We start from the raw sequence: 27,334 nt of genomic DNA, 5'->3' as shown, positions 1-27,334 counted from the left end.
TTTGGTGGGATGGAGTAACATCACCAGGCGGTAAATGAGGTAATAGACCAATAAGAAAGAGAGTTCCAAACCTCTCTGCCGATAACAAATAGTTTTCAGTTTTCCCCTCCCCACTCAGACCACTCCCAGACAGAACTAGCAAAAGTCTTGCTTGAGAAATGTATTTTTGCTAAGAAGCAATTTTTTAAATCTTTATGACTATTTTAATTGAAAACAATCACAGTAAGGTACTTAATTGTTACCCAGAATTGATTTGATATGGAAATAAAAATGGCTGCATTGGACATTTAATCAATCTGCCAAGTGCACTGTTGACACTTTTTAGACAGAAACCTTTTGTAAACTGAAGAAGAGCAGTTTCAATATTTCAGCATGTATCATTAACCAGCACTGAACAATTAACTTAATCGACCAAATATTAAATTAGGATCATTTTCTCAGGGATTGATCTTGAAATTAAATTTAAACCTCAAGATAACCGTAACTAAATAATGGTAAACTGATATTGCTTGAATTATGTTGAGCTCAGTACAATCTCGAGAGACATAAGCTACATTTAAACTAAAACCACCACCACTGCTCGGTCTATATCAGGTACTCCCATACTGGGGTATGGGTACGCACAATGTCGTAGGGGGTACACCAAATAAAATTGTGATTCACATTTTTTTTATAAAATAAAAATCTTCACATTTTCAAACAGTCCATTTATATTTTCCAACGGGGCTTTACATTTGTAGTTTTTCCTCTCGCCCGAGTAGCCTCATGTCACTGCCAAAAATCAAATTAAACCATAGTCTAGTCAAATAATTAACATCCAATCATATTAACCGTTACTCTCTTGCGGGAATTCCACTAACGGTCCGTACGTAGCCAAACGTAGCTGCTGCTCATGTTTGTATCTGTACTGATGGCGCAAAAGCCATGACAGGGAGACACAGTGGAGTGGTAACATGTGTGCAAGCAGTTGCTCCCGACGCCACTTGGGTACACTGCAGCATCCACCGAGAGGCTCTTGCTGCCAAGGGAATTCCTGACAGTTTGAAAGACGTTTTGGACACTACAGTGAAAATGGTTAACTTTGTTAACTTCTTGCGTCGAGCCATCCCGGATCCGGTATCATGACTACAGCCTCAAGCTCATTACCATAACGCAACGTTAACTATTCATGAAAATCGCAAATGAAATGAAATTAATCTATTTGCTCTCAAGCTGAGCCTTTTGTTAACACCACTGTCATCTCAGATTTTCAAAATATGCTTCTCAACCATTGCAAAACAAGCATTTGTGTAACAGTATTGATAGCTAACGTAGCATTTAACGTAGCATTTAGCGTAGCATTTAGCATTAGCATTCAGCAGGCAACATTTTCACAAAAACCAGAAAAAGCATTCAAATAAAATCATTTACCTTTGAAGAACTTCGGATGTTTTCAATGAGGAGACTCTCAGATAGCAAATGTTCAGTTTTTCCTGAAAGATTATTTGTTTAGGACAAATCGCTCCGTTTTCTGCGTCACGTTTAGCTACGAAAAAAAACCTGTATCCAGGATTGTGTAAATCTATCTGCAAGCTCATTAGCATAACACAACGTTAACTATTCATGAAAATCGCAAATGAAATGAAATTAATCTATTTGCTCTCAAGCTTAGCCTTTTGTTAACAACACTGTCATCTCAGATTTTCAAAATATGCTTTTGAACCATAGCTAAACAAGCATTTGTGTAACAGTAGTAGTATTAGTATTAGCCTAGCATTGGATTATGCCTCTATTTCAGCAAGCAACATTTTCCACAAAAACCAGAAAAGAATTCAAATAAAATCATTTACCTTTGAAGAACTTCAGATGTTTTCAATGAGGAGACTCTGTTAGATAGCAAATGTTCCGTTTTTACAAAAAATATTATTTGTGTCGACTAATTGCTCCGTTTTGTTCATCACGTTTGGGTAAGGAAAAAAAAAAGTAATTAAAACGCGAACTTTTTTCCAAATTAACTCCATAATATTGACAGAAACATGGCAAACCGATGTTTAGAATCAATCCTCAAGGTGTTTTTCACATATCTATCGACGATAAAATCCATCGTGGCACTTTACTTTCTCTTCTGAAGAAATGGAACGCGCATGGACCTACAGATTACGCACACAGGACACCGGGCGGGACACCAGGTAAATGTAGTCTCTTATGGTCAATCTTCCAATGATATGCCTACAAACACGTCACAATGCTGCAGACACCTCGGGGAATAGACAGAAAGCGCGGGCTCATTCCTGGCGCATTCACAGCCATATAAGGAGACATTGGAACACAGCGCCTTCAGAATCTGGGGCATTTCCTGTATGAGACTTCATCTTGGTTTCGCCTGTTGCATTAGTTCTGGGGCACTCACAGATAATATCTTTGCAGTTTTGGAGACGTCAGAGGTTTGTCTTTCCAAGGCTGTCAATTCCATGCATAGTCGAGCATCTTTTCGTGACAAAATATTGAGCTTAAAACGGGCACGTCTTTTTATCCAATAATGACACAGCGCCCCCATAGGTTGAAGAGGTTAAAGCAAGGCCCCTGATCTCTCGTGTATTTTCTGCACTATGCAATGATATGGGCAGCGACCATGTAACACTTTTAAAACATACAGAAGTGTGCTGGCTATCAAGGGGCAAAGTATTGACAAAAAATAAATAATTGAGAGACAAGCTTAAAGTTTTCTTTACTGAACATAATTTTCACTTGTCTGACGTCTTGCATGATGACGAGTTTCTCACACAACTGACCTGTCTGGGTGATGTTTTTTCTCGCCTAAATGATCTGAATCTAGGATTACAGGCACTTTTCTATCCCCTCCAAACATTGCTTTGAGTTTGCTTATTCGTCTATAAACCCGTGAATGGCATCTCACAAAGTTGTCTGGAATCGACTCAGTATTGTGGACAATAGTGTAGCCTCCCTGCGGACCTGACATCCTTTCACTCCCTCCTCTCTACATTTTCCTCTTCTCTCTCTGCTGCTAAAGCCACTTTCTACCACTCTAAATTCCAAGCATCTGCCTCTAACCCTAGGAAGCTCTTTGCAACCTTCTCCTCCCTCCTGAATCCTCCTCCCCCTCCCCCCCCTCCTCCCTCTCTGCAGATGACTTCGTCAACCATTTTGAAAAGAAGGTCGACGACATCCGATCCTCGTTTGCTAAGTCAAACGACACCGCTGGTTCTGCTCACACTGCCCTACCCTGTGCTCTGACCTCTTTCTCCCTCTCTCTCCAGATGAAATCTCGCGTCTTGTGACGGCCGGCCGCCCTACAACCTGCCCGCTTGACCCTATCCCCTCCTCTCTTCTCCAGACCATTTCCGGAGACCTTCTCCCTTACCTCACCTCGCTCATCAACTCATCCCTGACCGCTGGCTACGTCCCTTCCGTCTTCAAGAGAGCGAGAGTTGCACCCCTTCTGAAAAAACCTACACTCGATCCCTCCGATGTCAACAACTACAGACCAGTATCCCTTCTTTCTTTTCTCTCCAAAACTCTTGAACGTGCCGTCCTTGGCCAGCTCTCCCGCTATCTCTCTCAGAATGACCTTCTTGATCCAAATCAGTCAGGTTTCAAGACTAGTCATTCAACTGAGACTGCTCTTCTCTGTATCACGGAGGCGCTCCGCACTGCTAAAGCTAACTCTCTCTCCTCTGCTCTCATCCTTCTAGACCTATCGGCTGCCTTCGATACTGTGAACCATCAGATCCTCCTCTCCACTCTCTCCGAGTTGGGCATCTCCGGCGCGGCCCACGCTTGGATTGCGTCCTACCTGACAGGTCGCTCCTACCAGGTGGCGTGGCGAGAATCCGTCTCCACACCACGTGCTCTCACCACTGGTGTCCCCCAGGGCTCTGTTCTAGGCCCTCTCCTATTCTCGCTATACACCAAGTCACTTGGCTCTGTCATAACCTCACATGGTCTCTCCTATCATTGCTATGCAGACGACACACAATTAATCTTCTCCTTTCCCCTTCTGATGACCAGGTGGCGAATCGCATCTCTGCATGTCTGGCTGACATATCCGTGTGGATGACGGATCACCACCTCAAGCTGAACCTCGGCAAGACGGAGCTGCTCTTCCTCCCGGGGAAGGACTGCCCGTTCCATGATCTCGCCATCACGGTTGACAACTCCATTGTGTCCTCCTCCCAGAGCGCTAAGAACCTTGGCGTGATCCTGGACAACACCCTGTCGTTCTCAACTAACATCAAGGCGGTGGCCCGTTCCTGTAGGTTCATGCTCTACAACATCCGCAGAGTACGACCCTGCCTCACACAGGAAGCGGCGCAGGTCCTAATCCAGGCACTTGTCATCTCCCGTCTGGATTACTGCAACTCGCTGTTGGCTGGGCTCCTGCCTGTGCCATTAAACCCCTACAACTCATCCAGAACGCCGCAGCCCGTCTGGTGTTCAACCTTCCCAAGTTCTCTCACGTCACCCCGCTCCTCCGCTCCCTCCACTGGCTTCCAGTTGAAGCTCGCATCCGCTACAAGACCATGGTGCTTGCCTACGGAGCTGTGAGGGGAACGGCACCTCAGTACCTCCAGGCTCTGATCAGGCCCTACACCCAAACAAGGGCACTGCGTTCATCCACCTCTGGCCTGCTCGCCTCCCTACCACTGAGGAAGTACAGTTCCCGCTCAGCCCAGTCAAAACTGTTCGCTGCTCTGGCCCCCCAATGGTGGAACAAACTCCCTCACGACGCCAGGACAGCGGAGTCAATCACCACCTTCCGGAGACACCTGAAACCCCACCTCTTTAAGGAATACCTAGGATAGGATAAAGTAATCCCTCTCACCCCCCCTCCCCCTGAAAAGATTTAGATGCACTACTGTTCCACTGGAGGTCATAAGGTGAATGCACCAATTTGTAAGTCGCTCTGGATAAGAGCGTCTGCTAAATGACTTAAATGTAAATGTAAATGTAATAGGAGAAAGCAAGGTGAATACTGTGGAGGTGGTGTGGCTGGTGTGGGCCTGCATAATGTGAATGGATGGTTGTGAGTGAGGCTGGCAGAGAGAGTTCCTTTCACAGCAAGGTGAAATCCATATGTAGACAGCAGTTGTGTTGGCTGTCAGAGGAGGAACCAGGTCAAACATTCATGGAAATGTACTTAATTGTTAGTGCAAAAAGAGATACAGTATTCTCAAACAATATATTTGTTCCTGTTAAAAACATAAGATATTGGTAGCTGGTCACATAACATCACTGTGTCATATCCATCCTTTAACACAGTGGGTCGTACTGTCACAATCTCCTTGAAATGAGAAGTGGCTGTCAGTAATTGTTGCGCTTGATTTATTACATTTCACGTAAAGATTACGATGGTAACCTCAGAGTTAAAATGCAAATTTCACCTCTAACATGACACGGTTGAGGATATTAAAGTTCAAAGGTCATACAAAGGTACCTAGATCAGCTGCTGGAGGAGGGGTCACGCTATGATGGTTGGAGACAAGGGGCACATTCATCACTGTTTCCCTCTTGTCACCACCACTCTTCATCAATGCGCTCATCCATGGAATGATGTTAGCCATGATAGTGTGGAGCGAGAGGGAGGGAGCCGCAGTGCAGAGGCAGGGGAAAGAGGCCGACCTTACAGAGACAGACTGCAGCTGGAGAAATAAGGCTGTCTGTGAGGGATCGTCTCCCAAACTGTTCTACTCCACATATGCTTTGATTAAGAGTAATGGAGGCAACACTGAGCTGGCTTTCTTTTGTCTTGCTTTTTCGTTCATTCTTTTCTTCACATCCCCAGTCACCAGAGTGGATCCTATTGAAATAGATGCCGCACAAACATATAGGCTTGTATGCTATTGTTTTTTAACAATGTAGTTTGTATTTCATGTTAGGTAAGATTGCAACGTAAGCAGCACAGCTACATAGCTACTTATATGTCATTTTAAGTTATATCTAGGTTATAATGGAATGTCAGACTATATATGTGTAGGTCAACAAGTCTCGGAGACTACCAGTAAAACTGTTTAGTCTATGTGTCGGCTCTCCAGTATGTCCTGTATATGCAGGTGGACTCTGAGGACACAGCTCTCCACTGCAGCACAGGGGTCATAAAGCATCCAGGATGATAGGGATGGATGCCTTGCCATCTGTCCATGCTGTCCACTCTGCATTTGTGATATAAGGGAATTCAAATTTAATAAAACATTAGCAAAACATTGTGATCATCATTCAGATCTATCATTGATGAATCATATATCGCCTACTTATAACTAACTGTCAAATAATTGAATACAGTAAGGCAATGTTAGTTATATGCAATTAATAGTGTGTTAAGAATGCTTTGAATTATTATGTTTTAGCTGTGGTGTTGTTGTTGTGGACTTTTACGTAGGTGGAGGATTGTATTGTCAAATCTCTGGAAAACATGAATTTTGTTTTCGAACTTTAGTTTACAGTACAGCTACAAAATATATCGTGTTTTAATGGAAAAGTACCCAGAAATGACTGCTTGGCAGTCGTCCTAGACAAAATAAGGAACTAATCCTACCTGTTAACGTATGGTGGATCAGAAAGAGACAAGACATTGAGTGTAAATGCCAAATATTTCATAGGTGGGAAATCAGGAAGGGTGTTAAGCTTGTCAATAATGATACCACAACTCTGAGCCAATATGGTAGGCAACCGCAGCGTCTAGATCTGGTAAGGCACGCACGTCTCTTATCACAGCTCTATAATGAAATGTCAGACTATGTATATGGGAAACATAATGAAGTAAATGACTAAATGATCTGCTTCTGTAAAGCTATGAGGTTTGCTGGGTCATTGTGACAACCTGTCAGAGAAAAGTTGATTTCATGTTCTGTTCCTTAAATTAGAAGATTACAGTGCTTTACCTCCCCTGCTCTGTTCATTACCCTGTCTCTATTCTCTTCGCACCAACCAGGGTATTGTGTGTGTGCTTGGGTTTTAGTGTTTATCTATGGATCATTGTTAGGAAGCCCCAAAAAAGATTTTTTCATAAATATAACTCAGTTATCAAATATTTTCGACTCATTTAGCAGATAAATCAAATTAAATCAAAGTTTATTGGTAGTGTACACAGATTTTCAGGTGTTATCAGACGTGCAGCGAAATGCTTACAGTGCTTTCGGAACGTACCCCACATTTTAAAAATGAATTAAATTGGTATTTTTTTCTCATCAATCTATGCACAATAGACCATAATCACAAAGCAAAAAAAGAAATTAAAATATCCAATTTGCATAAGTATTCAGACCCTTTACTCAGTACTTTGTTGAAGCACCTCTGGCAGCGATTACAGCCTCAAGTCTTCTTGAGTATGACGCTACAAGATTGGCACACCTGTATTTGCAGAGTTTCTCCAATTCTTCTCTGCAGATCCTCTCAAGCTCTCAGGTTGGAAGGGGAGCGTCACTGCACAGCTATTTTCAGTTCTCTCCAGAGATGTTCGATCGGGTTCAAGTCCGGGCTCTGGCTGGGCCACTCAAGGATATTCAGAAACTTGTCCCAAAGCCACTCCTGCGTTGTCTTGGCTGTGTGCTTAGGGTTGTTGTCCTGTTGGAAGGTGAACCTTTGCCCCAGTCTGAGGTCCCGAGCACTCTAGAGCAGGTTTTCATCAAGGATCTCTCTGTACTTTCCTCCGTTGATCTTCCCCTCGATCCTGACTGGTCTCCCAGTCACTGCCGCTGAAAAACATCCTCACAGCATGATGATGCCACCACCATGCTTCACCGTAGTTATGGTGCCAGATTTCCTCCAGACGTGACACTTGGCATTCAGGCCAAAGAGTTCAATCTTGGTTTCATCAGACCAGAGAAACTGGTTTCTCATGGTCTGAGAGTCTTTAGGTGCCTTCCATTTAAGAATAATGGAGGCCACTATGTTTTTTGGGACCTTCAATGCTGCAGACATTTTTGGTACCCTTCCCCAGATCTGTGCCTCGACACAATCCTGTCTCGGAGCTCTATGGACAATTCCTTCGTACTAATGGCATGGTTTTTGCTCTGACATGCACTGTCAACTGTGGGACCTTGTATAGACAGGTGTGTGCCTTTCCAAACCGTGTCCAATCAATTGAATTTACCACAGGTGGACTCCAATCAAGTTGTACAAACATATCAAAGATGATCAATGGAAACAGGATGCTCCTGAGCTCAATTTCAGGTCTTATAGCAAAAGGTCTGAAGCAACATCTAATGGAATGTCTTCCCAGAAGAGTGGAGGCTGTTATAGCAGCAAAGGGGGGACCACTTACATATTAATGCCCATGATTTTTGAATGAGATGTTTGACAAGCAGATGTCCACATACTTTTGGTCATGTTATGTGTCTATATCACTGCCTCATTGCCTGCATTCGTAATGGGTCTGCGGTCAAACGACCACCCTACATCACTGTCAAAAGCTCCCTAAAACACTTCAGCGAGCAGGCCTTTCTAATCGACCTGGCCGGAATATCCTGGAATGATATTGACCTCATCCCATCAGTAGAGGATGACTGGTTATTCTTTAAAAGTGCCTTCCTCACCATCTTAAATTAGCATGCTCCATTCAAAAAAATGTAGAACCAGGAACAGATATAGCCCTTGGTTCACTCCAGACCTGACTGCCCTTGACCAGCACAAAAACATTCTGTGGCGTACTACATTAGCATCGAATAGCCCCCGTGATATGCAACTTTTCAGGGAAGTTAGGTACCAAAATACACAGGCAGTTAGGAAAGCTAAGGCTAGCTTTTTCCAACAGAAATGTGCATCCTGTAGCACAAACTCAAAAAAGTTCTGGGACACTGTAAAGTCCATGGAGAATAAGAGCACCTCCTCCCAGCTGCCCACTGTACTGAGGCTAGGAAACACTGTCACCACTGATAAATCCACTATAATTGAGAATTTTAATAAGCATTTTTCTATGGCTGGCCATGCTTTCCACATGGCTACCCCTACCCCAGTCAACTGCCCGGCATCTCCCACAGCAACTTGCCCAAGCCTCCCCCATTTCTCCTTCACTCAGATAGGTCATGTTCTGAAAGAGCTGCAAAATCTGGACCCCTACAAATCAGCCAGGCTAGACAATCTGGACCCTCTCTTTCTAAAATGATCTGCCGAAATTGTTGCAACTCATATTACTAGCCTGTTCAACATCTCTTTCATATCGTCTGAGATTCCCAAAGATTGGAAAGCTGCCACGATTACCCCCCTCTTCAACGGGGGAGACACTCTAGACCCAAACTGCTACAGACCTATATCTATACTACCCTGCCTTTATAAGGTCTTCGAAAGCCAAGATAACAAACAGATTCATCAAATCAAATCAAAGTTTATTTGTCACGTGCGCCGAATACAACAGGTGTAGACCTTACAGTGAAATGCTTACTTGCAGGCTCTAACCAATAGTGCGAACAAAAACAACAGTAAAAAGACATTTGAAAATAAGAGTAGCAAGGCTATACACAATAAGTCAGGCTTATTTTTATTTATTTATTTTTATTTAATTTATTTCACCTGTCACGAATATTACCGAAGGTGGCTCCCCTTCTTGTTCGGGTGGCGCTCGCCGGTCTACTAGCTGCCACCGATCCTTAGTTCCATGTTCGTTTGGTTTTGTCTAATTGTTTTCACCTGTTTTCACCAACACACGCCTGTGTTGGGTATAATTATTTTGTTATTTTTGATTTTGGACATTAAAGCGTGTTTTTTCCCGCATCCTTTGCTCTCTGCGCCTGACTCCACACCCATTCACTCATTGAGCGTTACATCACCTTTATTTAACCAGGTAAGCTAGTTGAGAACAAGTTCTCATTTACAACTACGACCTGGCCAAGATAAAGCAAAGCAGTGCGACAGAAACAACAACACAGCGTTACACATGGAATAAACAAGCGTACAGTCATCACAATAGAGAAAAATAGAAAGTCTATATACATATATATTGAGGTAGTATGTACATGTAGGTATGGTTAAAGTGAATATGCATATATGATGAACAGAGAGTAGCAGTAGCGTAAAAAGAGGGGTTGGTGGGTGGTGGGACACAATGCAAATAGCCCGGTTAGCCAATGTGCGGGAGCACTGGTTGGCGGGCCAATTGAGGTAGTATGTATATGAATGTATAGTTAAAGTGACTATGCATATGAGATTAACAGAGAGTAGCAGCAGCGTAATAGAGGAGTTGGGGGAGGCACACAATGCATACAGTCCGGGTAACCATTTGGTTACCTGTTCAGGAGTCTTATGGCTTGGGGGTAAAACCCTTTTTGTCCTAGACTTGGCACTCCGGTTACGCTTGCAATGCGGTAGTAGAGAGAACAGTCTATGACTGGGGTGGCTGGGATCTTTGACAATTTTTAGGGCCTTCCTCTGACACCGGCTGGTGTAGAGGTCCTGGATGGCAGGCAGCTTTGCCCCAGTGATGTACTGGGCCGTACGCACTACCCTCTGAAGTGCCTTGCGGTCGGAGGCCGAGCAATTGCCGTACCAGGAAGTGATGCAACCGGTCAGGATGCTCTCGATGTTGCAGCTGTAGAACCTTTTGAGGATCTCAGGACAAATGCCAAATCTTTTTAGTTTCCTGAGGGGAATAGGCGTGTGTCGTGCCCTCTTCACGACTGTCTTGGTGTGTTTGGACCATTCTAGTTTGTTACCGACCATTTCAAATCCCACCGTACCTTCTCCGCTATGCAATCTGGTTTCAGAGCTGGTCATGGGTGCACCTCAGCCACGCTCAAGGCCCTAAACAACATCATAACGGCCATCAATAAGAGACATTACTGTGCAGCCATATTCATCGACCTGGCCAAGGCTTTCGACTCAATCACCACTTTCGTGTCAATCACCACATTCCTATCGGTAGACTCATCAGCCTTGGTTTCTCAAATGACTGCCTCACCTGGTTCACCAACTACTTCTCTGATAGAGTTCAGTGTGTTAAATCGGAGGGCCGGTTGTCTGGACTTCTGGCAGTCTCTATGGGGGTGCCACAGGGTTCAATTCTCAGGCCGACTCTCTTCTCTGTATACATCAATGATGTCGCTCTTGCTGCTGGTGATTGTCTGATCCACCTCTACGCAGACGACACCATTCTGTATACTTCTGGCCCTGCTTTGGACACTGTGTCAACTAACCTCCAGACCAGCATCAATACCATACAACTCTCCTTCTGTTGCCTCCAACTGCTCTTAAATGCAAGTAAAACTAAATGCATGCTCTTCAACCAATTGCTGCCCGCACCTGCCCGCCCGTCCAGCATCACTACTCCAGATGGTTCTGACTTAGAATATGTGGACAACTACAAATACCTAGGTTTCTGGTTAGACTGTAAACTCTCCTTCCAGACTCACATTAAGCATCTCCAATCCATAATTAAATCTAGATTTGGCTTCCTATTTCGCAACAAAGCATCCTTCACTCATGCTGCTAAACATACCCTCGTAAAACTGACCATCCTACCGATCCTCGACATCGGCGATGTAATTTACAAAATAGCCTCCAACACTCTACTCAACAAATTGGATGCAGTCTATCACAGTGCTATCCATTTTGTCACCAAAGCCCCATATACTACCCACCATTGTACCTGTACGCTCTCGTTGGCTGGCCCTCGCCTCATACTCGTCGCCAAACCCACTGGCTCCAGGTCATCTACAACTCTCTGCTAGGTAAAGCCCCGCCTTATCTCAGCTCACTGGTCACCATAGCAGCACCCACCCATAGCATGCGCTCCAGCAGGTACAGTATATCTCACTAGACACACCCAAAGCCAATTCCTCCTTCGGCCGCCTTTCCTTCCAGTTCTCTGCTGCCAATGATTGGAACAAACTGCAAAAATCACTGAAGCTGGAGACTCATATCTCCCTCACTAGCTTTAAGCACCAGCTGTCAGAGCAGCTCACAGATCACTTCACCTGTACATAGCCCATCCAGCTACCTCATCCCCATACTGTATTTATTTATTTATCTTGCTCCTTTGCACCCCAGTATCTCTACTTGTACATTCATCTTCTGCACATCAATCACTCCAGTGTTAAGTTGGTATATTGTAATACTTCGCCACCATGGCCTATTTATTGCCTTACCTCCCCTTATCTTACCTCATTTGCACACACTATATCTAGACTTTTTCTACTGTATTATTGACTGTATGTTTGTTTATTCCATGTGTAACTCTGTGTTGTTGTATGTGTCAAACTGTTTGCTTTATTCTTGGCCAGGTCGCAGTTGTAAATGAGAACTTGTTCTCAACTAGTCTACCTGGTTAAATAAAGGTGGAAGAAATATATATAAATAAATATGTATGTGTTTATATACTCTATATACTGTATATACACTTGATGTCGGGAGTTTACATACACTTAGGTTGGAGTCATTTAAACTTGTTTTCCAACTACTCCACAAATTTCTTGTTCACTAACTGTAGTTTTGGCAAATCGGTTAGGGCATCTACTTTGTGCATGACACAAGTAATTTTCCAACAATTGTTTACAGACAGATTATTTCACTGTTTACACTTAATTCACTGTATCACAATTCCAGTGGTTCAGAAGTTTACATACACTAAGTTGACTGTGCCTGGAAATTTCCAGAAAATGACATCATTTTCTGGAAAACACTATGGGATCACGCAGCCGTCATACCGCTCAGGAAGGAGACACGTTCTGTCTCTTAGAGATCAACGTACTTTGGTGAGAAAAGTGCAAACAAATCCGAGAACAACAGCAAAGGACCTTGTGAAGATGCTGGAGGAAGCAGGTAAAATAATATCAATGTCCCCAGTAAAACGAGGCCTATATCGACATAACCTGAATGTTGTGGGATGCATTGTTGCAGGAGGGGCTGGTGCCCTTCACAAAATAGATTGCATCATGAGGATGTAAAATTATGTGGATATATTGAAGCAACATCTCAAGACATCAGTTGAAGCTTGGTCGCAAATGGGTCTTCCAAATGGACAATGACCCCAACTATCCTTCCAAAGTGGTGGCAAAATGGCTTAAGGACAACAAAGTCAAGGTATTGGAGTGGACATCACAAAGCCCTGACCTCAATCCTATAGAAAATGTGTGGGCAGAACTGAAAAAGCATGTGTGAGCAAGGAGGCCTACAAACCAGACTCAGTTACACCAGCTCTGTCTGGAGGAATGGGCCAAAATTCACCAAAACTTTTTTGGGAAGCTTGTGGAAGGCTACCCGAAATGTTTGACCCAAGTTAAACAATTTAAAGGCAATTCTACCAAATACTTATTGAGAGTATGTAAGCTTCTGACCCACTGGGAATGTGATGAAAGAAATAAAAGCTGAAATATATCATTCTTTCTACTATTATTCTGACATTTCACATTGTTAAAATAAAGTGGTGATCCTAACTTACCTAAGACAGGGAATTTTTACTCTGATTAAATGTCAGTTATTGTGAAAAACTGAGTTTCAATGTATTTATGTAAGGTGTGTGTTAACTTCCGACTTCAACTGTATATAATGATGTGTATAGAATGTATGGGCACTATATGAATAGAAAATGTGTACAGCAGTAGTTATATAGGATGAATCATGACTAGAATACAGCATATACAGATAAAGTGGGTAAAACAGTATGTAAACGTTATTTTTTTTACCTGTGTTCAATAACTCTGTACACAGCAGTGGTGTCTAAGGTGCAGGGTAGAATACCATAGGGTAGTCGGCTAGTGACAATGTCTAAGGTCAATTTTCTAAGGTCTATTTCACTTTTCCTCTCTATTTCCTCAGTCTAATAAAGTTGTTGCAACAGTATCATACTTTGCTAAGCAGTTAAAAGAAACCCTTGTACTCCTCAGACCCTGAAGGACTCCACCCTTGTATTTTCTCAGACGCTGAAGGACCCCACCCTTGCAGCGAGAAAAGATTTCCAGAGGGAGGCGGAACTATTGACGAACCTGCAGCACGAGCACATTGTCAAGTTCTACGGTGTGTGTGTGGATGGAGACCCCCTCATAATGGTCTTTGAGTACATGAAGCACGGAGACCTCAATAAGTTCCTCAGGTAAGTTGTGTCAACTAAATGCACAGTAAGATATGCTCAACTCTTCCTAATTTTGGGTAAATTAGTATTTGGAGTAATATAAGCTGCCAACTGAGAAATACTTTTCTGGTGAGTGTTGTTGGATGTTAAAGATTTTTCAGCTGAATAAAGCAGTGACGTGTGGAATACATTTGACATCTTACTCAGTTCTGTCTTTGGGTGCTGTAGCCCAGACTTTTCTGATGTGTGCTGTTGGAATTGCTAAGTTTACTCAGTTGAATAAAGCCGTGACGTGTGGGATAAACAAGACGTGCTCAACTCTTATGTCTATAAATGTGTCTTTGTTGTAGCCTATGAGTTATAAAAACTGTCAACTGAGAGAAACATACTTTATATGTGTTTTTGGAACTGTGGAAGTTTACTCAGCTTAATTGAAACGTGTGTGGAAGCATCTCCCCCTGTTTACCAACCACAAGTGTCTATAGACTCAACAATTAATGGCAGGCTGACTGCACCCCACTAGTGATGTACTGTGCTGGTCCACATTACGCTAACTTGAATAACTAACCTCAGTATTAGAGTTAACGTCATACAATAAATACTTTGGCCAGCAATATAATATATGTGATCATTTCCAAAGATGAAACCAGTTCCTGTCTATTTCCTCATAATTTCTACATGTAGTGTAGTAGAACAGCCACAACCCTGCAGGTTTCACCACAAGCATCAGGCTGGGATTGATGGATGGCTTCCCCTCAGAGAAATGTTGTAGCGTACAAGAAACAGGAGGGGAAATACAATGTTTTTGTTGTTTTCCACTAGACCTGTCACCCAGTACCAGCAGCAGCGACTTCCTATTCACTACACTGTAGATTAAGTAGAGATAACCTGTTAGGGTAAAACCACAAAATGTTGTGTGTAACGGCTGTCTGTTGACTGAGCCTCCACGGACTAGGGAAGCTGGGACTCAGAATTCAAATGAGACAGCTGATCTCCTTTATGATTGGATGTTATTGAGCCCCTGCTTGGCAGTGGCAGGGAACATTGGTGCTCAATAGCAGAGGCAGAGTAGATAGACGTCTGCTGCTTGCTAATGGCTTTATACATGCAAATGTCATGACAGTTATAGCCTTTCCATTCAATTGTTCTGCATTCATTAATACAGAAGAGCTCTTGTTGGTTTTGCACCTAGTGGCCCTGGTACGGTAATGACACGGCCCATGTTCCTGTCTCAATTAAAGTTTGAATGTAAAACACCATGAATCTCATGTCCAATCTATTACAACTGGAGAACATACCACTGTCATATACTATGCTGAGCTAAAATCCATTATAAAATGTAATGTGGAGTAAGAATATGGTGATTGAGATAAGATTCTCCCTCTGTCCCTCCCTCCCTCCCTTATTTCTCCATCCACAGAGCTCATGGGCCTGATGCATTGATCCTGGTTGACGGACAGTCGCTGCAGACCAATGGGGAGCTGGGCCTGTCTCAGATGCTGCACATTGCCACTCAGATTGCCGCAGGGATGATGTACCTGGCCTCCCAGCACTTTGTGCACCGTGACTTAGCCACTCGGAACTGCCTGGTGGGCAACGGCCTGCTGGTTAAGATTGGTGACTTTGGAATGTCCAGGGACATCTACAGCACGGATTACTACCGGGTAAGCACCTACAGTATGTATGTTGCATAATAAAATATTTGTTCCATATTGTTCATGTATTTGTAAGTACCTTCATAATCAAGCTAACCTAAAGATGTCTTTCGGCGACAACCTCAGTGTTTTTGCTTTAGTGAACAGGTGGTGTTTTGACACAGTGGGCTGGAAGGTGTGGTGTTCACTCTGCATTCGCCTCCATTCCTCATGATTGTGTGTTATCTTTTCCTTTATAGATGCCTGAACTCTTTACCTTTACTAATGCTAGGAAATGTACAAGAAAAGTGATGCATGCTCAATATAATGATGTCTATTGGGTCGTTCCAAGAATAGAGGGCCTTTTGCGTCCCTTTGATATTTTAGTTGAATTTGTGCACCAATATTTAATTTAAAAGCATGTTATATTAAGTGAAGTGTCCTTTAATGTAGACCACATGGAAAATTCTATAAATCTGAATTTTAGTATGGCTTGCTAAAGTCATCTTAAAAATAGTCAAATCATAATAGTCAAATCATAGTAGTCAATTCATAATGTAAAGGCGGGTGAGCTGATCCTACTCTTTTTGGCCATTTTCTGGTGTTACACATAGATAGACAAGAGTAGTCTAGAAATGTTTAACTTGTATTCAATTGACACTGTACACAACAAGCTTTATTCCTCCTGTCACAAGTGGATTTATGGCTGATTTAAGATAAAATCGTCAACCCTGTTAAGTTTAACCGTGTTACTTTATTTGGCACTTAATAGTGGCTCTTAATGGTCCTTTTTTTATTTAACCTCTTGAGAAGGTAAAACATGTTTATTAAGTTGAACGTGTGCTCTTTATGACACAATGTTCAAATTAAGTGAACTTCACCAAGTTACACTACCCAAAAGGTACTCAATTGGTGGAACGACCCTATTAGTAAACATGTGTCAGGTGTAGGGCAGAACCATTCTTGCTGTATTCTTTTGTTTGTTGTCTCTGAGACACGGTGACCAGACTGAATATAGAGCTCTTGTCCCAGTTGATAATGGACTTGCTGAAGCTGTGCAGACATCACAAAGGGATTATTACTGTGGTACATCGGATTTTCACTAGATACAGACTATAATTGCCATTGTGGAAAATATGTTACATTTGCAGTAAATGTCAAACAGTCCATTGAGTCTCCTCCCACTTAATGTATTCTGCAGGCTACTTTTCCTAAGTGGTACCTCTAATAGCTGATTTCTCTTTGCAACACACTGCTCAGTAAAATACATGTCTCAATAAGGTGTCAAAGAGACCAGGAAGTGATGTAAATTAAGACAATATGCTTGACTTTCATTGTGTAATTACTGTTCCAACCACTTCTGTTCTTTACTGCAACCGCTTTCATGTTGCTTTTCTCCTTTTAGATACTAACACGAGTAAGTTATAGTAAGAAAATCTCAACATCATAGGCATACAGGTACAGATGGTCATCAGTGGAGTAGCCTGTGAGAGAGAGATGTCTGATTCACCATCAGACTACTAACAGGACTGCTGGACTGCCCCCTATTGGTATGCTGGTCTGGCAATGGACTGTGGGCCTTGGCCATTTTAGGCCTGGGCATCTCTGCCAGAACAGGCCTGGTGTATGGTCCACTGACAGAGAGATTAGGAGGTCGTAACTGCATTGGACACATTCCCTTTTGTTGAGTGATTATAAATCGGGGTGGCAGCCAGGAACACATCTCCCTGACACTGGTCACATATTGACATCCGCTCCTCTCCTCTCCTCAAGGAGAACCAACCAAGAAAACGTCCCTCCAGGGATATGACACAGTAAGGAAAAGCACGGTCTGAGCTGGGTTCTCACAGGCAGCATATCTGACAGCCCCCATCTGTATAATGAAAGTGATGCCTGGGCTCCCCAATGCCAAATTAGCTGTTGGTTCTCAGTCTGCAGGTATGGCACTGTGTTTGTGAACTAAGGAGTGGACAATGACAACTTGATATCACATCACAGAGGAATGCATTCTGCAGGCTAGATGTGGTATTATTATACATAATCAATACTGAATACCTGGTCGCTGGATAACTAACTATACTGGGTCTGTAATTACATCACACCCCCTCAACAGCCACTGTTAGCAAGCTGTAATGTTAATCCAACAATCCAATGACAATGTTCCAAGTTAGGAAAGGTATATAGCAGATTCGTTATTATGCTTAATTTGCCTTTAGACTCTAACAACAACATTGATGGACAGTATGGAAAATGTATTGACAGTTGCTTCAATCAATGCATATGTTATCGTCAGTCTATTAGCAATATTTAAATGTCTCACTATATGCTAATTGTGCTATGCTTTGAGATTGTGGTGGAGTTTTTGTTGTCACCATGCCAGTTTGAATTCTGCTCCAAGGGAAGCCCACACTCTGATTTATATGCTTCCACGGTCCTCCGTTCAACCCCAGACTGAATTGAGGGTGGTGCTTGCCAGGGAGAAGCCATTAAGATTAATTGAAATTCAATCAATTCATTTAATCTCCCAGCACACACACACAAACACATGAACAAGTTCACAAATACTCTGCCTCCGAGAAGCAGACCCAGTCCCCTAAGACAGACCGAGCTAGCATAACAAACACAGATCTGTCATTCTATGAATTATGCAAATATCATAGAACCGTGGTAAGTTTTCAAAAACGATATGTGAATTTGGATCATCCTCCTGTTCTACAATCTCTATGTTTTGGACACCAGCCTGCATTAGGGAGCGGTGTACCTACTCATGTAGTGCCAACAACATTAGTCTGGTGAGGAACAATCTGTCCACATAAAGAAGTCAATGAATGGAAAGGGTGTCAGGTCATTGCAGCAGGGAAACCAATTCACTTCAGAGTCCCTTACAAATGTAGTATGTAGGAGAAGGTACTTCCCCGGGCATTCTGACATGTTCCCTGTCAACCTTGGCGTGATCCTGGACAACACCCTGTCGTTCTCAAATAACATCAAGGCGGTGGCCCGTTCCTGTAGGTTCATGCTCTACAACATCCGCAGAGTACGACCCTGCCTCACACAGGAAGCGGCGCAGGTCCTAATCCAGGCACTTGTCATCTCCCGTCTGGATTACTGCAACTCGCTGTTGGCTGGGCTCCCTGCCTGTGCCATTCAACCCCTACAACTCATCCAGAACGCCGCAGCCCGTCTGGTGTTCAACCTTCCCAAGTTCTCTCACGTCACCCCGCTCCTCCGCTCTCTCCACTGGCTTCCAGTTGAAGCTCGCATCCGCTACAAGACCATGGTGCTTGCCTACGGAGCTGTGAGGGGAACGGCACCTCAGTACCTCCAGGCTCTGATCAGGCCCTACACCCAAACAAGGGCACTGCGTTCATCCACCTCTGGCCTGCTCGCCTCCCTACCACTGAGGAAGTACAGTTCCCGCTCAGCCCAGTCAAAACTGTTCGCTGCTCTGGCCCCCAATGGTGGAACAAACTCCCTCACGACGCCAGGACAGCGGAGTCAATCACCACCTTCCGGAGACACCTGAAACCCCACCTCTTTCAGGAATATCTAGGATAGGATAAAGTAATCCTTCTCACCCCCCCCCCCCCCTTAAAAGACCTAGATGCACTATTGTAAAGTGGCTGTTCCACTGGATGTCATAAGGTGAAAGCACCAATTTGTAAGTCGCTCTGGATAAGAGCGTCTGCTAAATGACTTAAATGTAAATGTAAATGTAATGAGGTAGAGCTGGGGATGTATCAGGAGATGGGATAGTAGGGTAGAGATATGGCAATGGTGGAGTTTCAAGGTAAGACTATTTAAGTTGATGTTACCGTGAACATTGGGGTTGTAGTGTGTGTATTGTATGATAGACAAATACCCCTTTCTCTAATAGTCCTGGAACGTATTAAAACTCTTAGAACTGCTTTGGCTTCACATTTTACTATCGGATACCCTTTTCTGCACAGTACAGACACACATTTGAAATCTGCATCCCCCTTATTTATAATTAGATGTGGTTCATTTATATGATTGAACATGAATACATTTGATTTTTGAAACAGCCTTTTTCTCTTTTCAGCTTGGAAGAAGATCAGTAGAGTGTGGTAGTGGCGTTAGGGTTCCATATTCACACAGGCTTTATGGGACGTGGTCCAGCAGACATTTTACCATAATCTCATTAATAAACCGTCATAAATCTTAAAAAAGCAGAGCAGGCGGACAAGGAGGAGGAGGAGGAGGAGGGGGAGAAGGAAGGGGTGAGTATATTGGAGATGTAAAACAGAACAACTTATTGTAATGTTCAGTGGGCCAAATTTAACAAAGATAAACCAACAATACATAATTACCTGAAGGAAACTGATGTTATTATCGATGGCAGACATGGTAGACTGGTCCTTTATAGCTACAGTATCAGCAATGTGGGAATGTAATATAATGTTAACTTCTTTGTATTCACATGCTCAGTCAATACATTGACCCATAGTGAGTTCAGTGCCAATGAGCTCTGTAATTAATATGCAGCTACCACTTAAGAGTTGAAAGTAACAATAATCAGACATCCCCTATTGAAATGGCACTCTTTGTTCAACCCTTCCACGGATGTGATTATACACAGTGTAATTGACGTGATTAGGAAAAAGATTTAGAAACAATCCAGTTGAGTTAAAGACGAGGGCACAGATAATGAATGACTCATTGTTTTAATGGATTAATATCTGTCAGTGGGAAGGGAAGGCTGAAGGGAAGACCATTTATGTTGCTGCATGGCTTGAAGCTGTCAAACTTCTTTTAATGGATCCTTTTTCCTTCCCTCTCTTGGCTCCATCTTCTCTTCCTCCTCCCAGCTGAGCCTCATTTGACTCTTCTTCATCTTCTGTGTTACAGGGCTGTGTAGGTTTCCCTTCTTCTCAAATATTTTATAAGAAAAATACAAGTTTAAAAGAAATAAATGAATAAATAAAATAAACTAGAAAAGACCATCTAGAAGTATTCAAAATGTGTCTTCTGCATGCCTTTTGGTGAATATGTCATTTTCTTTGACATGTACAATTGTTTTCTTTTTCAGTTGTTTTAAATCCAGTTAGCCCAGGTCCATAACACTGCGCTGACATCTGTTGTTCTCTCTCTCTCTCTCTCTCTCTCTCTCTCGCTCTCTCTCGCTCTCTGTCTCTCGCTCTCTGTCTCTCTCTCTCTGTCTCTCTCTCTCTGTCTCTCTCTCTCTGTCTCTCTCTCTCTGTCTCTCTCTCTGTCTCTCTCTGTCTCTCTCTCTCTCTGTCTCTCTCTCTCTCTCTCTCTCTCTCTCTCTCTCTCTCTCTCTCTGTCTCTCTCTTTCTCTGTCTCTCTCTTTCTCTGTCTCTGTCTCTGTCTCTCTCTCTCTCTCTCTCTCTGTCTCTCTCTTGCTCTCTTTCTCTCCCTCCAAATCTCTCCCTCTCGCTCTCTCCCTCTGTCTTTCTATCTCTCTCTCTCCCTCCATGTCTCTCTATCTCTCTCTCTCTCTCTGACAGGTGGGAGGCCACACCATGCTGCCCATCCGCTGGATGCCCCCTGAGAGCATAATGTATAGGAAGTTCACCACAGAGAGCGACGTGTGGAGCTTCGGAGTCATCCTCTGGGAGATCTTCACCTACGGGAAGCAGCCATGGTTTCAACTGGCCAACAACGAGGTACTGTAGCACACCCATTTTTTGTATTCTGCTCTTTTTCTGAAAAACACAAATGAAAATAAGCAACATAACCACACAATGCAATAATGTGCATTCGACAGTTGTTGCTTCCTCGGCAAAGACTACCATCCAACAGTCACACTCGTACTAAAACCACATCAGTGGATAATCAGGGCCAGTGATTCATAACGCTCTTACTAATCCCTAGAATGTTGCAGTGTGGGAGAGGCTAATTGGCCTATTCTTAGAGTGGCATTTGGGCTCAATATTGGACCAGAAGAGAAATCAATTAAGACTTAAACAAAGATGACAAGAGAGCAGCAACTGTTAGTGTGTTAGTGTGAGCTGAGAGTGTTGAAATTAAATTACTCCCATTTACACACAAACACACGCATAAATCTTATAGCCACCATAGATATAAAAGACAAGGGATGGCATGTGAGGTGAGCAACAGCTATTTTACACCAGGCTTTCTATCTACAGAGCATAGAAGTAGTGATGATGTGCAGACAGTCACTGTGCCACTGAAATTCCTCTCAACCAACCACCATAAAGACATCACACTGTTGACATTGACAGAAGCTATGAAGGACTATACTCATTTGGGAGTTCAATAGTCCACCAAACCAATTCCACCATTTTTTTAAAAGGCATGATAATTAAAATGTCAGAACAACAATGCCCCAAGTTCCAGCCAAACGTCAGCATGTACAGTCTGACAGAGCCATTGTTTATATATTTGCTTGTCCCATTACGTTGAGACCTGAAAAGCAGCATTATGAATCAATCCTGAAGCCAGCCATCGGTATAGAAACCATAACCAGAGCCCCAGACAGAAGTATTTTATAAATGTGAATTATGTGAATGTGCTGTGAATGTAAATGTGCCCGGTCTGGGCTGCAGACGGGGGGCTGTGGTGACTCACTGACTCAACGAACGCCTGTGGAAAGAGCCTTTTGGCTGCAGTTGTGCAGACTGAGCATCACGCTGACGACAACACAGCCTCTCAAAATGCTCCTAAAATAAACACAGACAGCAGAACAAAGTTACCATACTTACTGGAGTTGATATGTTTAACCCTACCTTGAAGTGGTCCTATTTTTAGCTACACAGGTCTCAATATGATATGTACCAATAAACACACCTACTATCCAATCAAAATGAGCAGCAAAGCTAAATAACATGACAACATCAATAACATAACATAAAACTCACAGGTGTGCTTCACTAGCATGGCAATCACATTATCATCCTTGACCTGTTTGAACTGCACAGAGTGGATTAATTGGTAATGATTGTTCATGTCCGGGTTTCTTTGTGGGTGTGTCTGTGGATGGGAACGTGAGGCAGTTATTCTCATAGCCATTCGACAGAACACACAGATCAATACAACTCATAGAGACCCAATTTCCCCCCTAGCCCAAAGGGATCACCTGTGAAATGAAACATGTCCCCAGAGCCATATATTTAGAGAATTAGGTCAACTTTAAGAATGTTGAATGTTCTTATTCTAGAACATTCAGTTGCAATGTTTAAATATTCCCTGTGTAATGTTCATGGGGAATGAACCATAGAATTAGGAATTAGAATACTCATTAATTTAATAAGACCTCTATGGAGCTAACATGGCTGCCATATAATGTTGTAGTGTCATGTAAATGCATCATAATGTGCATTCTAGACATTTGGTTTTATACAATTTATACAATTTACACAAAGTTTTAATATTCCCCATATAATGTTAAAGGAGAGCTGACATGTCTGCCAGATAATGTTGAAGTGTCATGTAAATTCATTATAATTCAGAAACTGCAGCGGCCAAACTCTCTGCATTAGGATTGAATACCGGGAAACGAGGTAACCGAGATTTCCTGCCCAAACCCACTCACATTTCCCGGGATAAATAACTGTGAGAAACCGGCAAATTATAATAAATTATTTATATGAACAGCATGACGTGAAATGGAACTGTTAAAATATATACATGAAATCTGGCTTCTCTATGACCTCCTCTCTACTGTCTGCTCAGGGTGGAGAGAGACAGCGCATCTCAGTAGGAGCACAGTTCACAATGCATGTATCATCTCATCATGGTAACTTTTTGTCTTGTGACAGGTAGGCCTACATTTTCTGCAACATAGTCTATGCTACAGTAATATAAGGACTGAACGCATTTCGAATTTACACATCTCCATCTGGATTTCGGGGGCCACCATATTTTTAATTGTACATTTTTATTGCAGCATATCACTCGAATATAAACTCAGCAGAAAATGAAACGTCCCTTTTTCAGGACACTGTCTTTCAAAGATAATTCCTTAAAATCCAAATAACTTCACAGATGTTCATTGTAAAGGGTTTAAACACTGTTTTCCATGCTTGTTCAATGAACCATAAACAATTAATGAACATGCATCTGTAGAACGGTCATTAAGACTCACAGCTCACAGTCATGAAAACTTAGGAAACAAAAGAGGCCTTTCTTCTGACTGAAAAACACTAAAAGAACGATGCCTGGGTCCCTGCTCATCTGCGTAAACGTGCCTTAGGCATGCTGCAAGGAGGCATGAGTACTGCAGATGTGGCCAGGGCAATAAATTGCAACGTCTGTACTGTGAGACGCCTAAGACAGCGCTACAGGACGGACAGCTGATCGTCCTCGCAGTGGCAGACCACGTGTAGCAACACCCGCACAGAATTGGTACATCTGAACATCACACCTGCGGGACTGGTACAGGATGGCAACAACAACTGCCCGAGTTACACCAGGAACGCACAATCCCTCCATCAGTGCTCAGACTGTTCGCAATAGGCTAAGAGATGCTGGACTGAGGGCTTGTAGGCATGTTGTAAGGCAGGTCTTCACCAGACATCACCAGCAACAACGTCACCTATGGGCACAAACCCACCTTCGCTGGACCAGACAGGACTGGCAAAAAGTGCTCTTCACTGACGAGTTGCGGTTTTGTCTCACCAGGGATGATGGTCGGTTTCGCGTTTATCGTCAAAGGAATGAGCATTACACCGAGGCCTGTACTCTGGAGCGGGATCGATTTGGAGGTGGAGGGTCCGTCATGGTCTGGCGCATTGTGTCACAGCATCATCGGACTGAGCTTGTTGTCATTGCAGGCAATCTCAACACTGTGCATTACAGGGAAGACATCCTCCTGCAGGCTCATCCTGACATGACCCTCCAGCATGACAATGCCACCAGCCATACTGCTCTTTCTGTGCATAATTTCCTTCAAGACAGGAATGTCAGTGTTCTGCCATGGCCAGCAAAGAGCCCGGATCTCAATCCTATTGAGCACGTCTGGGACCTGTTGGATCGGAGGGCCATTCCCCCCAGAAATGTCCGGGAACTTGCAGGTGCCTTGGTGGAAGAGTGGGGTAACATCTCACAACAAGAACTGGCAAATCTGGTGCAGTCCATGAGGAGGAGATGCACTGCAGTACTTAATGTACCTGGTGGCCACATCAGATACTGACTGTTACTTTTAATTTTGACCACCCCCCTTTGTTCAGGGACACATTATTTAATTTCTGTTAGTCACATGTCAGTGGAACTTGTTCAGTTTTTGTCTCAGTTGTTGACTCTTGTTATGTTCATACAAATATTTACACATGTTAAGTTTACTGAAAATAAACACAGATGACAGTGAGCGGACGTTTCTTTTTTGCGTTTAGTTGCTTTAAATCAGCCGACGCTCTCGGTCTTTCACTCTCTCCATCAATTCCATTCAAATTGTATCCAAAATAGATCATTATTTTCATATAGACATCTTATCATACCCTTTCACGTAATACATTTGATGCAGTATTAGCCATATATCTAATGAATGATGGGTTATGCAAGTGCCTCTGTCTCTTGTGCGATACGCACCTGTGCACCGCTGGCCTTAAAACACTCCTTAGCTCGTAGAGTCCCGTGAAAAGCTAACCTAGAATAGCTTGCTGGAAAAAGTACTAATAGATTATTCGAAGAGGGATGCAAGCTCTTGTTGGCTGAATGTTAAGTACAGCAGCCAATAGAACTCAAGAGGGGAAGAGAGAATGCTTGATGGTGGTAGGCTGAATCAGTTATTTATTTACACCTGTCACCCATAACCATTCAATCTTGGTGAAGAGAAGTGAAGGCAGTCTGTATCTTAGTCCGAAATTATTCAAGCATGTCATTACAATGATGAAGCTAAGGACATCAAAATGTATTTCATTGAATTGTTGAAAGTGAGGAAGGATTGAAGCAACAATAGAAAGAGAAATAGGAAGTAGGCTAATACGCATGTCGCACAACATTAGGGGAAATATTATGAAAGATATGCGTCAGCCTACTAATTGTAAAAATGTAAAATAGGCCCTATAATATTTCCAAATTCAACCAGATTTGCTATCCTATAGTTGTAACTTTGAAGGCCGCATGTCCTGCACCATCGTTGCATGTTCTCTCTCAGCTTGACAGTTTGAACAAGGAGCATCATTTCAGACAAATAATATGGCATAATACAATACAGTACAGTAATACAGTACAGTAATACAGTACAGTAATACAGTACAGTAATACAGTCCACCCTCAAAAAGATTAGCCTACTGGAGCTTGTATCGTTTATTTACCCAAGAGAGCATAGCTACATTAATGGGCTTATCTGTTTTCCTGATGTAACTTGTTCGTAATGTGCTGTAGCCTATATATAATAATGGATAATGACACCATCAGTTGGACTTTTTTGGGCTTGGGCTCATAAAATGTCTTTAATGTATGGCTCATCAAGCTCAGGTAGCATCAGGCTTGAAGTTTCAAAACAATAAATGCTCGAATCAAATTCAGACATATTTATATGCTTTATATGCTTTATAATGACACTTCCAGTTTTGATGGGAAATATTGGGTTACCCAGGAAAAAAAGGGATTTATTTTTGCGAGGGAACATTTGTAAAATACCGAGAAAATATTCAACCCTACTCTGCATGTCCCTAACAGGCATGTCTGACGCAGGGATATTGCATGAACTACACTACGCTGACTACACTGCAAGTTTTGTTTGTTTATGTGTACTACAAAACCTCATACTTTGAAACCTGCTTTATGACCTTGACATTGCACTCATATAATTACTGCTGTACAAATAGTGTGGTGCCATACCCTCAGGGGTGCTAACAACGCTGATTAAGCAAAACCTCATTCTGCCTGTAAATGGCTTGTTATGCTTTTGACAAACAGTATAATGCTCAAAATTGGGTTGTAAATGAGTGACCCCACTCTCTCTCTCTATCGCTCTCATTCTCCTACCCCAGGTCATCGAGTGTATTACGCAAGGACGGGTTCTGGAGAGGCCACGAGCTTGTCCCAAGGAGGTGTATGACATCATGTTGGGTTGCTGGCAGAGGGAGCCCCAGCAGAGGCTGAACATCAAGGACATCCAGAAAATCCTTTATGCCTTGGGAAAAGCCACACCTGTCTACCTGGACATCCTGGGCTAGTGTATGTTGAGTTTTGTCGATCTGTCTGTTTTGTTGTCTGTCTCTACCCAACAGATGAATAAAAACCCAGGAATAACTCAAGCAACGAGTACCTTATTGCTCCACTGGCAAACACCTACAAAATGGGGATGGACTTAAGTGCCTGCTACTCCTTTCGATACACTGGATAACAGTCTTAAAAAAAAGCACTTTTACATTTTGTTTACCTGCATTCAAAAATGTACAGTTGCTGTATACTATATGAAGAGGACATACTTCAAGTTTTTCATAAAAACAGCCAACTTAAAGTATCACAAAAAAACAACAAAAAAACAGGAAGAAAACTACCAAAAAAACACCAAACAAATTAAATTTAAAAAAGCTGAAAACCCTGGAAATTTGTTTTGCTTTTGGGATCTTGACAGAAGATCAAACTCCCCAGGTGATTTTCTTTTTCCTTTTATAAATATATATTATATATATTTTTAATTTATTTTTATTTTTAAGTGTGGATATCTGCCATGTTTCTCGCTAAAGGTACAGTATGTCACATGTTGGAGATGACTGCTTGATATTGGCAAGTCAGACAATTGGCAGGG

At 42.7% G+C, this 27,334-nt stretch overlaps 1 protein-coding gene across 2 annotated transcripts in view; it reads left to right on the top strand.

Annotated features, from left to right (window-relative positions):
- The window catches only part of LOC115109280 (NT-3 growth factor receptor-like), a 327,886-nt gene extending 301,049 nt beyond the window's left edge, over positions 1-26,837 (top strand). The window contains exons 14-17 of one of the 2 annotated variants that reach the window (XM_029634027.2): positions 13,845-14,017; positions 15,417-15,660; positions 21,120-21,278; positions 26,571-26,837. In XM_029634027.2, the coding sequence (XP_029489887.1) occupies positions 13,845-14,017; positions 15,417-15,660; positions 21,120-21,278; positions 26,571-26,756 (762 nt within the window). In that variant the 3' untranslated portion in view covers positions 26,757-26,837. Of the gene's footprint in view, positions 1-13,811; positions 14,018-15,416; positions 15,661-21,119; positions 21,279-26,570 lie in introns of both variants that reach the window. The other variant, XM_029634025.2, reaches the window with a different exon arrangement.
- Positions 26,838-27,334: the final 497 nt, after the last annotated feature.

The sequence above is a fragment of the Oncorhynchus nerka genome, linkage group LG25 (genome assembly GCF_034236695.1).
Source record: "Oncorhynchus nerka isolate Pitt River linkage group LG25, Oner_Uvic_2.0, whole genome shotgun sequence".
Taxonomy (NCBI): domain Eukaryota; kingdom Metazoa; phylum Chordata; class Actinopteri; order Salmoniformes; family Salmonidae; genus Oncorhynchus; species Oncorhynchus nerka.
Note: the sequence above shows the minus strand (reverse complement) of the source record. Positions and strands in the feature narration are given on the sequence as shown.